Here is a 13,534-nt window from a genome sequence, read left to right as displayed (position 1 = left end):
CCCCGCTACGCTTAAATAGACGGGGGAAGCCCCGCTCGGGAGCAACGCGGAGTCCCCTGATCGGGTACCCGCACCCCTCACAGCCCTTCGCCCTGCCCCGCCACCCCCAGCTCCTCGCCCCGCGGGCGCGGGGATTGGCCCGGCGGAGACGGCATCAGCAGGGGGGGAGGCCACCCCCACCACCCCTTCGGCCCGGTGCGGCGGAGCCGTGCGGGGCAGAGCGAGCCGCAGGCAGCGTCCGAACCGCCGCCGCTCCTCTGAGCGCCCGGTCGTCCGCAGCAGCAGCCCCCGATGGCATCCCGCCTGGCCTGCTGCCTCTTGCTCTGGGCCCTGCGGCCCGCTGGCTGCCGCTGTTCTGCGGGACAGGGCGCCGGCACCCAGCCCGGCTGCACGGCCGAGCCGCCGCCCGCCCTGGACTCGCCCGGCCCGGAGCCCCGCAGGGGCGCCCCGCAGCCTTTGGCGCTGAGTAGCATCGCTCAGGACATGGTAGCTGTCCACATGCTTAAGCTCTACGAAAAGTACAACCGGGAGGGGAGCCGGCCCGGTCACGGCAACACGGTCCGCAGCTTCAAAGGCAGGCCAGGTAAGGGGGCGGGGGGGACCGCCGCCCGCTCGCTGCTCCTTCGCCCTGAAGCTCAGGGTTCGCCCCGAAGCTGTCAGTGGCTGCGGGGTGTCCCGCCCCCTGGGGGGTCTGCGCAGCCGGGGGGAGCGCCGGGGGACCCTCTAATACGCGGACGCGATGTCTCCCCTCTGCTCCGCGGGTGGTTTCCCACCGTTGCCAACAGTACTGTCCACCAACAGTATCTGCCTCGACGCGGTCAGCCTCCCCAAAGCCTCCGCTGCGGGAGGTGCGAAGTGTCAGCGAACGGAGCGCTGTTCCCAGACTTTCCCTGAGACGCTCTGAGCAGCGAGTGCTGCAGCCTCAGGTCCTCCCCTCCAGCTGCCGGGGCGGCTCCGAGGTTTGCTAGGAGTGCCGCCTACGGGACCGTCTCAAACTGCTCAGCACCTCTGGCTCTCGCACTGCCTAAACCTGAGGCAGATGCTTTACCTCCTTCTCCTTTACTTAGCTGGAGGCTGGCCTATGGAGATGCAACAGCGCACATAATGTTAAAGGTTCTTACCGAGAAATAAGTTCTTTATTTAGTTAATGTTCTTCACATTTGTTATCTTTTGACAAGGAAACTTAAGATAACCCTGTCTGGAAAATGTCTTCCTTTACTTAACTCTTACAGATTTTAACTAGAACATTGGTTCTTAGTGAATGAAGTTGGTTTCTAGAATGTCGCTTGTTACACTTACAGAAGAATTGTTTTCATAGGCACAAATAATAGGTGACTTAATAGCGAGTCATAGTAGACTACTGTACAATAATTCATACTCTGTAGTGTACACCAATTAAATTTTTATCCAATGTCAGATTTAATGTTAAAAAGTCATCCTGTCCATTTTAGAAGGAGGAGATCCCATGGAAGGTGATGTGGCTAATGACAATGTAAAGAAACCAGAAGTAAAGATGTACAGTATCTGCAGCCATTTGGGAGGGAAATAAACCTTCATGCTTTACATCATTAGTCAGCCACTAACTAATAGGGGTTAGGAAGGAGCTTTCACTGTGGATGGTTGTTTCATGACCTCCTCCTTCAATGTGTACTTTTCTTGGTGAACTGATACTCAAGTGATACTGGCTGCTATCCAAGCAAGACCCTGTACCAATAGGAGTGATTTGGTAGGAGTACAAGAACTGTACCTTTTCTTCTTCTTCTTCTTTCCCCCCCTCCTCCCTCCCCTCAGGTAACTTACATCCACATGCCTAAACTCAGTTTCAAAACACCAGATAGCATTTTCTATCCATACAGGCCACACTGAACAACTGCATGTCAGCATTTCCTCATCTCAGACCATGGAAACAAGGCAGAGATTCTTGCAGAGTAACTTGTCTAGAGTCACGCAGCAGGGATAATGCACACCTGTGTCTAAATTCATTTCTCCTGTATTCCATCTGTATATCTTCTCTACTGGGTCCCATCTTTCCCCAGTAATATGAAAACAGAAGCTCCTCTGCATTTGTTTTTAAATGACAAATATTATTTGTTTTTAATTCATTGGACTAATGATGAATGGTTTGAAATGAACCATAAAATGACGCAAGATCAAGGGAGGGGAAGAACTTGCCAACAAGTATGGTTTCTTTTTCCCTCTACATCCTCCAAGAAATTCTAGTGTTCTTCTGAGAGAATAAATCAGTATGATCATCTAACAAGATGTGGAATATCTCATCTTAATGAAATATAGATGACACATCTTATCCAGATAAGCAAAACAGATTCAACCTACAATGACTTTTTCTTTGCTGTTCCAAGGAATGGAAGTAAAAGTCCCCTTCAGAAAACCTGTAACCCTTTATTTCTATGCTGCAGCTTAAAGCTCCTTGTTGTTACACACTCTAGTATTTGTAATAAAGGGGACCACAGATACAGTGTGTCAGTCCAGACTTAGTTTGTTCCATCATCCTATGCATTTACTAAGGTCTTCTCAGCTGCAGAGTTGTATTGCTATTTAGCTCCCAGAAAGCATACATTCCTTAAAGGGTATGGATTATTTTGACTGGGTTATGATGTAATAGTAGTCCATACTCAGTGTGAAGTAATTGCTGTATAGCATATGAATTCTGCACCTGTTCCAAATATAATGTTGATTCTCTGGCAGTATTTAGGATTGTCTAGTACTTTAGGAGTTCTTCACAGACATTTCATCACCACTTCTCAACTCACCTCCTCATACGTTCACAATAGTTGGTCATTTCTCTGACAAAGAGCTGAGAGATAAGCACTTAATTCATAGTTCAAGTTTTGCTTTAGTTCAGGACAGATTTATATATAGACATTTTTCCTTTAGATGCTTTCCAATTTTCAGAGAACCTTGTAGCTTTAGAAAACAGCACAAATTGACCGAAGGTAGCTGCACAGTCAGTTTGTGAGCAGCTTTAGAATGCAGTTTGTGACCAAATGTAAGACACGAAGTTATTGCCCAGCTTTATCTAGGTTGCAGAGAGAAAAGGATTGGTCTTCATGGCAGCAAGCAGCTGCCTAAGCCACGGAACCCTCTTGTAAATTGCTTCTTAAAGCTCAGGCTCGTTCCCTGAATGCCATCCATCTTCTGTACTAAAAGAAGTACAGGCTTTGGTGAAGACTAGAAAATAGCAGCAGTTTAATTAAGACTGTTTTGTGTGTCTGTGCAAGAAAAGCAAATAAAGGTTTCTCACAAAACTGTAATTCTGGCCTCCAGAGATTTACAGTTGCTTTAACAAAATTTCATAAAAATTAAAAACATTTTAAATTAGGTTTTCTGCATATTGTTTTTCACACAATTTATCAGTCAATCTGTACCACTAATCTTCACTTCCTGCAATACAATGTTCTCCTAGCAGGTGGATTACCCTCTAAAAGCTTGTGCTTTCTTTCTTTGGCCACTTTCCTGTTCCTTCTCTACCCATCTCTGCATAAACCCTCAATGCAACTTGCCTGCATTCTGATCTTGAAGCTGTAGACAGGTAGATACAATCAGTAAAATATTAATAACTTTAGTAATATGTAGCTAGTACCGTTCAACTAAAAGTAGATCTGCAAAGCATAACAATTCTTGGTTGAAATATTGGTAAAAGCATGAATGATACAATGAATTATTATACTACTATGCTCCCTCCAAAACTCAAGTTTCCTCAGTCTCTAATAAAAACCACACTTCCAGGCATTTTCCAATTTTTCAGTAGCTGTAGATTGACTCTTTACTACAAAGAAATCTGGCTTTCGTGTTATTTGTTTCTCTGTGGAATATAGAACTAATTTAGAAAAGTTCATTGTTCCTTTCTGAGCCCTAATTCAAAATCCCCTTCTCTTGTACAGCCCTCAGACTCACATTTGAAACACTTCTATACCAAAGATGAACAAGCTTGAGTGGTTTCTGTAGAACTGATAGTGATAGGAGCAAAATACTCCAAAGACTTGAGTCTAAACTCTTATTTTTTTCATAGACTAAGCATCTTAGGATATGACTAGTAATGATGAAAAGTTTTTCTGATAGGAATCCTGTCCTGAACTGCAGAAACAAGCAGGGTTTCATCACAGAACACCATCTGTCAGCTGCTCTGCCATGTGTGAAAATGTTACCAAATGGATATCAGTACAGGCTGTTCTATTTCACTGCATCAGGAAAAAAAAAACACATGTTGTGGATGGAAATTGCCTACTGAACCACTGTTACTTCCAGGCTATCTATGCAGTATCAGGATTAGTGAGCATTGTAACTTGCTGTGGTTTAGTTCAAATGATGGCTCTATCCAGCACACATCAATTTAGTAGTTACTCGTTATTGTTCTTTAATGCTTTCTTACAGGGATCACTTCCTAGTTCTGCTACCACTTTCCTTCATACTCTTAAGCTAGTCATACATATTTTTCCTGTGCATCATATTGGTCTGTAATAAGGGAGTAAGCAACATGCCTTTTTCATTTCTGAAAAAAGATTTTGTCAAGGACCATCTTCTCTGCTACATGCAGCATATGTTTCAGGTAAGTTACCAGGAACACTATGCATACAGTGAAATGCAGAGAACAAGGGAGACGCTGTCAAAAATTAGTGTCACTAAAGACATGATACTCTATCTAAACATGCTATCTGCTCATGTGCCATAGGAAAAGTTTAGTTTAATAACCGTAAACATTGCTTGCACAGTTTTGAGTTGAAGTGACTTCAATAAGCTCAGTGTACTACCTGGTCTGAAACGAGTAAGCAAAAAGCAAAGTTAACTAATGCAACTGTAAGGATACATGGTTTGACTGCTGGTGTTTTGTTTGTTTTTATCTTGCATATTTATAATGGTTTTCTTGCTTTCTTGCAGAATTCTTGTCACAGAAGCCCATGTACTGCTTCAATCTAACATCCATGCAGGATTCAGAGATGGTTCTTGCTGCCACTTTTCACTTCTATGCTGACAAACATCCTCGGCACAGGGAAGTGTTCTGTAAGCGATCCAAGAACTCATCGTGCCGCCTCCTACACCTGCCTCCCATCCTGCGGCTCAACCTCATCTTCCGAAGCATTCCCCAGAACTCTGCCTATGGACAACTGAAAGGAAACATCACTGTATTTCTTCAAAGGCGAGGGGCTTGGCACGCCAAGGACATTTCACATATCATAAAAGAATCAAAACGATCTGCAGAGCTCATCCTCTGTGCTGAGCTTGATTCTGGGGAGAAACACCAAGGCTTCCCTGAGCAGGTCACCAGTCATTTGCCTTACATACTGGTTTATGCCAATGACCTTGCGATCTCTGAACCTAACAGTGTGGCTGTCACCCTACAGCGTTATGACCCATTCCCTTCCAATGATGGAGATCGAAGTCTGTCACCTAATGTCTCTGCTGACACTCGAGTGAGAAGGGATACTTACCTCTCTAGTTCTATTCAGAACAATGAGTTGCCAGAGGTAGAGTATAACAATAAATACAACAAACATGACATATGGGAGAGTGCTTACAAGTCATTGAAGCCAAAAGCCTCCCGTAAAGACCGCAGAAGAAAAGGGCAAGAAAATACAGAAATGCTTGCAAAGTCTCAGGTGCTAAACTTTGATGAGAAAACAATGAAGAAAGCAAGGCGAAAACAATGGAATGAGCCTAGGATTTGCTCAAGAAGATACATGAAAGTTGACTTTGCTGATATTGGCTGGAATGAATGGATCATATCTCCCAAATCATTTGATGCCTACTACTGTGCAGGGACATGTGAATTTCCAATACCTAAGGTAGCATGCCTTTTCATTGCTGTTAGCTTACAAATAGTAGACTACTGCTCTGCCTATCCAGCTACTTAGTTAGTTAGATTCTACTTTTAGACTTCTACGCATCTCACTGTCTTCTGATGCTCTGTTTGAAGCAATTTAAGCAGTAATATTTCTACCAACTATTCATCAGAGTGCAAAAAGATTCCAAGTTATTTTTAATTTTGGCTGAAGAATAAAATTCTCCGAAGTTTACCTTGGGGTTACACACTAAACCAAATTATTTTGCGGTGGTATCAGAAGCATACAGTATTAAAACTAATAAAACAAGGTACTGTACCAAAGTATTTCTGAATTCCACTGGTACTACCTTAGGAAAAATAATGAAGGGTAGTGACACATTTTTAACTGAAGAAACAGTTTGTTACTTCAGAAATAAGAATGTTAATTAAACTGGTATTTGTCTCAAAATTCTTTAGTGCTTCCTTAATTTAGTACTAAAATAAAAAAAAAATAAAATCCTGCTGGAGCTAAAAAAAAAAAGTTGCTTTTCCATATGTAGCAGAGAATGCCAAGTAGCTGTCTGTTACACTCTAACTTTGGGGTTTTGAATTCCTTCTAGAGAAGCAATGTGAAATTTCCTAATAAAGAGGCAAATATGAAGTTTTTGAATTCTAGTGGAATTCTGATTTGGCCTTCTCCCACCTTACTTACTCTATGGCAACAAGCAGAAATTTTGGCAATCCTGTGCAACACAGAAATTCTTTGCAATTTATAGGGTTTTCAGATGAAGGGCAAAGGTTTGAAGTACAGCATAACATCCATGTTCAGAAAGTATTTATTTTGCAATCCTACCTACAAATGACCCTGTTATTGATTTAACTGCCTGTTTTGTTTGTTGTTGTGGTTTGTTTTTTGCATGTAGACACTCTGTCCATAAGTAATTGATACTACTTTCCAGAAAAGAATTTCAAAGGTCTGAGACAAGAATCTGCCCTATATGATGTCTAATGTATGCTTATATTGAAATCAGTAGTATTACTGCATAGAGAGTCATACTACGCAGGCTAGTTTATGTCCAGGAACAGTGGAAACCTAGATTTCTGGGTGGGGTTAAAAAATGTGCCCAGACCAAATATTCTTGTGTGTAGCTGGCCAATGCTGATCCAGGTATACACAAACTGATATATGTTCTGGTAAAAATTAAACTTGCAGAGGCTCACATACAGTTCTCACTTTTCTGTTACAGTATAGAAAGATCACTCAAAAAACAAAACACAGCTTAGGAATATGGGTCCTCTGCCACAGTCTGATGCATTATTCATACATACCAAAGAAAGAGAAAATAACACACCTGGCTCCTTGTGAGCAAAACAGTATGGCACAGAGAAGCTGACAGAACTGAAGGAGAACCAGTACATTTAGAGCTGGAGCAGCGAAATAAGCTTGTATTGCTGACTTATTTAATGTTGTATCTAGAATTATTGCTTGCTAGAAAATACAGTAGGATATCTGCACACTTGAATAAAACTTCAGCTCAGGTCAGAGTATAAAAATTACTATAAACATTGTGGAAAGAGAAATAGCTTTTGCTGTTGCATATATGTCTCAAGTCAGGAAAACATGCATACAATCTTTCTAGCTCTACATCAAAGGCTGGGTGTACTTCTAAGTCATAAAGACTCCAACTGTGCAGTCAGCTGGTGATGGAGAAACAAATCTTATTTCCAGGGAAATATTTTAAATTATGGAGAGAATCATCACACTGAAAGATTTTATTTAGTCCATCTGCACCTCTAACTTAACTGCATTTCTTGATACATAACAGCACTTGCGCAAGTTGTTTTGTCTCAAGTTCATCTACCTTGACACTGGAATTCTTATTGCCTGACTGTGTATCATGTAGTACTGTCATTTAGAAGTGCAACGCTTCATTGTGCCTCTCTGCCTCTCTGTTCTGATACTGGGTTTTGATAGCATGTATATAGCAGCATTTGGATATATCTTCTCCCTTATCAATACTAGTTAGAATAATCTTAATTATATCCTTATGAAAGCATCACTTATGACTTTCAGGTTTTAATTCCACTCTCTACATGAAGAAAAAAAACACTAACATACTGTATTGAAGCTAAGGAGTACTGTTTATTAAGATGTGGCAGAGGGTGTTCTTTGATCAGTAGACTCATGATAAAGCAGGCATTAAAAGGGACATAAAGCAGGAATAAGGAGTGAAGCCTGAAGAATTTCAGATTTACTTTTCAACTACATCAACACACTCTTGTTTTCTGAGGTTAAAATTTCCTCCAGCTATGACTGTCCTAGAGATTAAGAAAGAGCAGAACCTGGCCTGCTGGATAAAATTAGTAGCCAGCATTTAAGACATAGTGCTTGCCCAGTACCATCACTACTGGGCATTCAACTCAGATTTTCCATCTTTCCACTTCAGCACATTGGTATAAAGGCTAAAGTCAAGCTCAGCCCAAGGTCACTGAGCACTTGGGCCAGATTTCCAGAAGGGCTGGAAAATTTAGAGCCTGGCTGGATGTGGGATGGGTGTGCTGCTTGGCTCCTCTGTGGGTGTAAGGCTCAGGCAGCCAGATTCTGCACAAAGTAATATTCCATAATAAGCAGCTTTCTCTTTAAGCATTGTTGTTCATAATATGTACGCTTGCAGGCATTAGAAACCTAATTAATGCTGTCATCTTGGTAGCCTGATTTACTCAGGCTGAGTTGTTTCTAACTAGTTTCAGAGGTGACAGCTGCTCTCGCTGAACTTGGCTCACATCTGTTTGTTCTCTGCAGATACTAGAGGCTGTAAGGCTGGAGAAGATCCTAGTAGGATCTTCTGCAGGCTCATGCATGAGAATTCTACAACACAGTAACTGGCAGGGAAGGCAATGATGGTGGCTATATTTTGCATGGGGTAAACAAATTCTGTTTCAGTAGTACATTAAGATCTGTGACTGTCATAAGCAGCACTACAAAGAAATAAAGGAGACAGGATCATTTCAGGAGGTTTGTTACATAGGTTATTTCAAGAACTTGATTCTAGGAGCTTCAGTTCTTTGAATTTCTAAACTCTGTAGTTGTTTGTATACAGAAACGTTACTTCCATTATTCTTGCTGTCCAGATTTGCTGACATGAACAAGGCAGGCAAAGGTTATTTCTACTTCATGTAGCAAATACTAGACTAATTCATTGCTGCTTGTTTGTGGACAGCTTTGAAATCCTAAGGTTAAGGGTGGCATGAGAGAGTAAACTGTTGCTAACTACACCAATGCATGCTAATTACAGAAAGCCTTTTTCCAAGATTGGACACCTGTTAGGACTATCTTGACAGGGATGCTGTCTCGAAACAGTAAAGAATCATGAATAGATTTCACATTTTGCCCTTGTAATGGTTTGAAAGAAGTAATTTTAAATATGGAACAGCTAGAAGCTTTCTTAGAAATGAAGGTCTGTTCTGCATTTCTAGTATGACATTACACTTAAAGCAAATGTATCAGAACAGAATTATCCTTAAAAAAAAAAAACAACAAAAAAACATTGTTTGATTTAGCCACACACTGCATAACTTTTCATGATAAGGTAAGAAATAATGCTTTGTATATACTCCATAGTTATCTGAAAAACAGAAATGATATGAGACTAGTTCTACTAACTCAAACTATCTGCTTCCATGTCAAGATTTGCAAATTTCCTCACTTTTGTCCCCACGGTGCTACTTGTACTAAATCCGATGAAAGCTGTTACTGCACTCACTTTTGGGACTGTATTCAAACATGACATATGACGAGAAGTTATTGAACTTCTCAATTGAATGCCTCAATACTGCATTCTCATACATACTCATGTACTCTGAGAACATTTATTCCATGCTATGCTGAGGCAGTGACACAGAAAGGTGGTCAGTGGTAAACCTCTGCTTGACTGAATGTACCTGAAACAACAGAAGTGGTGGAAACTGTTTAGTACTATTTTGTTGCTCAGACTATAAAGGTCAAGTGTAACTTCTGAATACATGCTTAAAAAATTAAAAAGGAGTAATAAATAGTGTATTATTTAATAGCTAAATGTAGGTCTTAACTTTCCTCTTATTCTCAGTGCCATCATAGCTAACAGCATTTCTCAAATAATTTTCTACTGTGTCAGAAAATCAATAGATAGTGGTTCAATACCTGAAACAGCATATAATTACAAAGCCGTAGTGAAATCTCACTTCACGACGTGTTTCCCACTCTCTCAGTCTTTTGTTTTCTCCTCCCATTTCAAGACTAGCTAGCAGACTGGGTGTTCGAGAAGTCTGCTGAGGAAGACAGAGGTCAGCAGGCAGACTGCATGTATGAAGTATTCATTTGCAAGGGTCATCTGATCACAAAACACTCTGTGAGATTGGCTGTCTATTTTACAGCAACTCCTGCCTGCTTCTGGAGCACTTACTTTAAACCACAGTAATTGCTCCAGGAAAATGTAACTAATTCCAGCATAATGTATAAGAGAAGTACTACTGGAAGACTGAAATTGTTATTTTGGAAATAATTACGGGAGCCAATTTTCCCTGTCAGACAAGAGGTTAAGAAAGAGATAACTTACAGCTGAAAAGTGTGCCTCCCCTTAGTCCTTTTCTCCTGCATACCTGCCTCCAGCATTTAATAGCTACCATCATGGACAAGGCTCCCTTTCCAGGCAGCTAACTGCTGGCTGTACCACCAGTGCCCTCCTCTGGTATTTATGAAGGCAGCAGAAGGAGTACAAACTTGGACGCATCCTGTGCAAGAAGGCTGGAAATATGAGCACATTACTCCTGTGTGGCCTTGTGATTTAATCACATATATTTCTTTTTGGAAAAACAAGCAAACAAGAAAACCCACAAACATCCCCCACAAACATCCTCGCAGTCATTTTCCAAGCCCTATTGGGAAAGGGACTTCTCATAAATGAAATAATAACCATTTCCTTTTCTGTTCCAGGTTGTCAGACCATCAAATCACGCTACAATCCAGAGCATCGTGAAAGCAGTGGGAATCATTCCTGGCATCCCAGAGCCCTGCTGTGTTCCTGACAAAATGAGCTCACTCAGCGTCCTGTTCTTAGATGAGAACAAAAACGTTGTTTTGAAGGTATACCCCAATATGTCAGTTGAAACTTGTGCTTGCCGATAAGTTCATACAAATTCATCTTCAACAACACCTACAGATCCTGCTTGACTGCACTGGGAAGTTGTGAATGGGAAATGAATCCTCTTTAATTGACAAATGAACACAAGCCTACAATTCTTCTGCAGAAGACGTGGAGAGATGAGAATGATACTTGTGCCCACCTGAAAGGATATGCCTTAGTACCATCATTTGACTTGTACATTCACCTTCCAGGCATTCAGTACTTTTGCAAATATCTTCCTAACCCACCTATCCAAGACACATTGGTATTTAGTGAGAAAATTAAATGTAAAGTTTTCCATAATCTAAAGACTAAAACATGCTTTTATATACTATTCTTACTATTTTATCTCTTCAGTTAATTAAGAAGACGGGAAGTGAACTTGCAAAGGCAGGCTTATATTAGAATATCACTTTTGTACACAAAACATTTTGCCTAAAGCACTCATAATCTGCATATTTATACTGATAAACATGCTGTAATAAAGGGCTTAATATGTATGTTTTCTTCAGGAAGCAAGTATATTACACTGTCACAGAATTATACAATTGTTTGAGTTGGAAGGAACCCTTAATCATCTGGACTTTCATGATGGTATGCGTTTATGCAATGAACAGGGACACCTGCAGCTCAGTCACGTTGCTCAGAGTCCCACCCTTGAATGTCTCCAGGGACAGAGTATCTACCACCTCCCCGGGCAACCCATTTGAGTGCCTCACCACCCCAGTTATAAAAAAAACTTCCTTCTATCCAGTCTACATCCCTCTCTTTTAGTTTGAATCCATTTCCCTTGTCCTGTTACTATAGATCCTACTAAAGATGCTGTCCCCTTCTTTTCTTCTAGCCCTTCCTGAGATACTGAAAGGCCTCTATCAGGTATCCCTGGAACCACAGGCTTTCTGGGCCACAAAGGCACATTGTAGGCTCATGTCCAGCTTGCCACCCACTGGTATACCCAGGTCCTTTTCAGCAGGGCTGTGATCTATACTTACATCTCCCAGCTTTTACTGACAGCAGAGGTTGCCATGACCCAGGTGCAAGGCCTTGCACTTGGAATAAGTGCAATAATAAACCTTGCACTGTATAAGCTTTCACATACACCGGATGTTAATACTGACAGTTTTGGTTACCCTCCCCTAATATGTAATTTGTTCTACAAAAGACATAATGTAACATCCCACACTTTTTATTTGCTGGATGATTTCAGGTTGTTAAACACATGCTCTGAGCAACACATACTATGTTAATATGTTGAAATACTAAAAAATAATAATAAATAACCAAGATTTATATTTTTGTAAATTATATCCTCTAGATTGTTACATGCTTTTAACAAAAGCTAATAAATTAAAGGAATGTTAGTATCTAAAAATAGTAGAATTGTCATTCTAAAAATCTACTCTGTTACATTCAGTAGTTTTTGCATTGTATTATGCAACTTCTGTTTTTTAAGCTTGGAAATATTGAAAACCATGCATAAATTTGGTTTTAATGACTTCAAGTGATAAACTGTCTCTACTGGACTAGTAGTTGTTACAAAAGTTTTGTTCTTTGTGGCTTAATCATAGCTGGAATTTATTGAGCTTTAGCTTCAATCCATTGGATTTTGCTGTAACCTATTTTTATTAGATCCCTTTTGTCTATTATCCCAAATATATTCACTGTGTATTTTTAGTATACAGAGCAGGGTCAAATTACACTTTGGCTAGGATTTAAATAGGAGCTTTGATTTCTTATTATTCTAAGCCTTAAAACAATTTCTCATGGCTCCTTTCTGAAGTCTTTCCAGAACTTTCATTAAATTCTTTTTCCAGCAATGAACTTCAACGTGGGACACAATATTTGGCAGCTGTTCCATTAAAAGTCTTAACAGAAATAACTCTGCTTTCCTTTAATTCTCTTACAATCCTCTGTTGTTACATTCATGATAGCCCTCATAACTGTAACACTCCTCTAACAACTGATGTTCCATTACTGAGCTTGTCAATTCTCTTTCTCTCTATCCTTGCACACCAGGGCACAATGGTGATGTTGTTCCATATTGTTCCATTTTCACCCACTTGGTATGCAATAATCTTGGCAGACCAGAAGCAGAACAAACTTCTGAAACCTGTGAGGTAGCACAGAGAGCAAGATGCTGAGCCTTTCCTCCTCGAGGGAGGGTCTATCCTTCTCTACTATCGCATTAGAAGTGTATTGCTCAGGGAAAGGATACAACACACCCTCTGATGAGTAACTATCTGGAAGGCTTCTATCCTGCTAAGGCATGAGGTACTTTCTACCACAAACATTCTGTATTCAAGGGATGCAGATTTCCAGACTGTAAATGTGTCCCTCCCCACTAACCTACATAAAAGCAAGTTTTGGTTTATACAGCATTGTCTACAAGTTTACTCTATCAACATTTCTTGCCTGTTCATTCATACTCTTAAATAGATATCTAAGACACCTTGTAGTGACTGCTAATTATGATTGCTCAAAGATTATGGATCTTGATAGGCACTTCTCCAAAAGCACTAGAGGGACTTACACAGGAATTACTAAGATAAACCTTTGTGTAGTCTTGCTATTAAAGATACCCCTTAAAAATGAA

At 40.7% G+C, this 13,534-nt stretch overlaps 1 protein-coding gene across 1 annotated transcript; it reads left to right on the top strand.

Moving 5' to 3' along the window:
• Positions 1–217: 217 nt before the first annotated feature.
• GDF10 (growth differentiation factor 10) lies at positions 218–13,534 on the top strand. The gene is made up of 3 exons (XM_015866851.3): positions 218–583; positions 4,897–5,801; positions 10,752–13,534. Exons 1-3 carry the CDS (start codon positions 292–294, stop codon positions 10,941–10,943), a joined length of 1,389 nt encoding a protein of 462 aa, XP_015722337.2. The 5' UTR covers positions 218–291; the 3' UTR covers positions 10,944–13,534.

Source organism: Coturnix japonica, chromosome 8 (assembly GCF_054131305.1).
Source record: "Coturnix japonica strain WE chromosome 8, WE-NBRP24, whole genome shotgun sequence".
Taxonomy (NCBI): Eukaryota; Metazoa; Chordata; class Aves; order Galliformes; family Phasianidae; genus Coturnix; species Coturnix japonica.
This window is presented reverse-complemented; position numbering and strand designations above follow the sequence as displayed.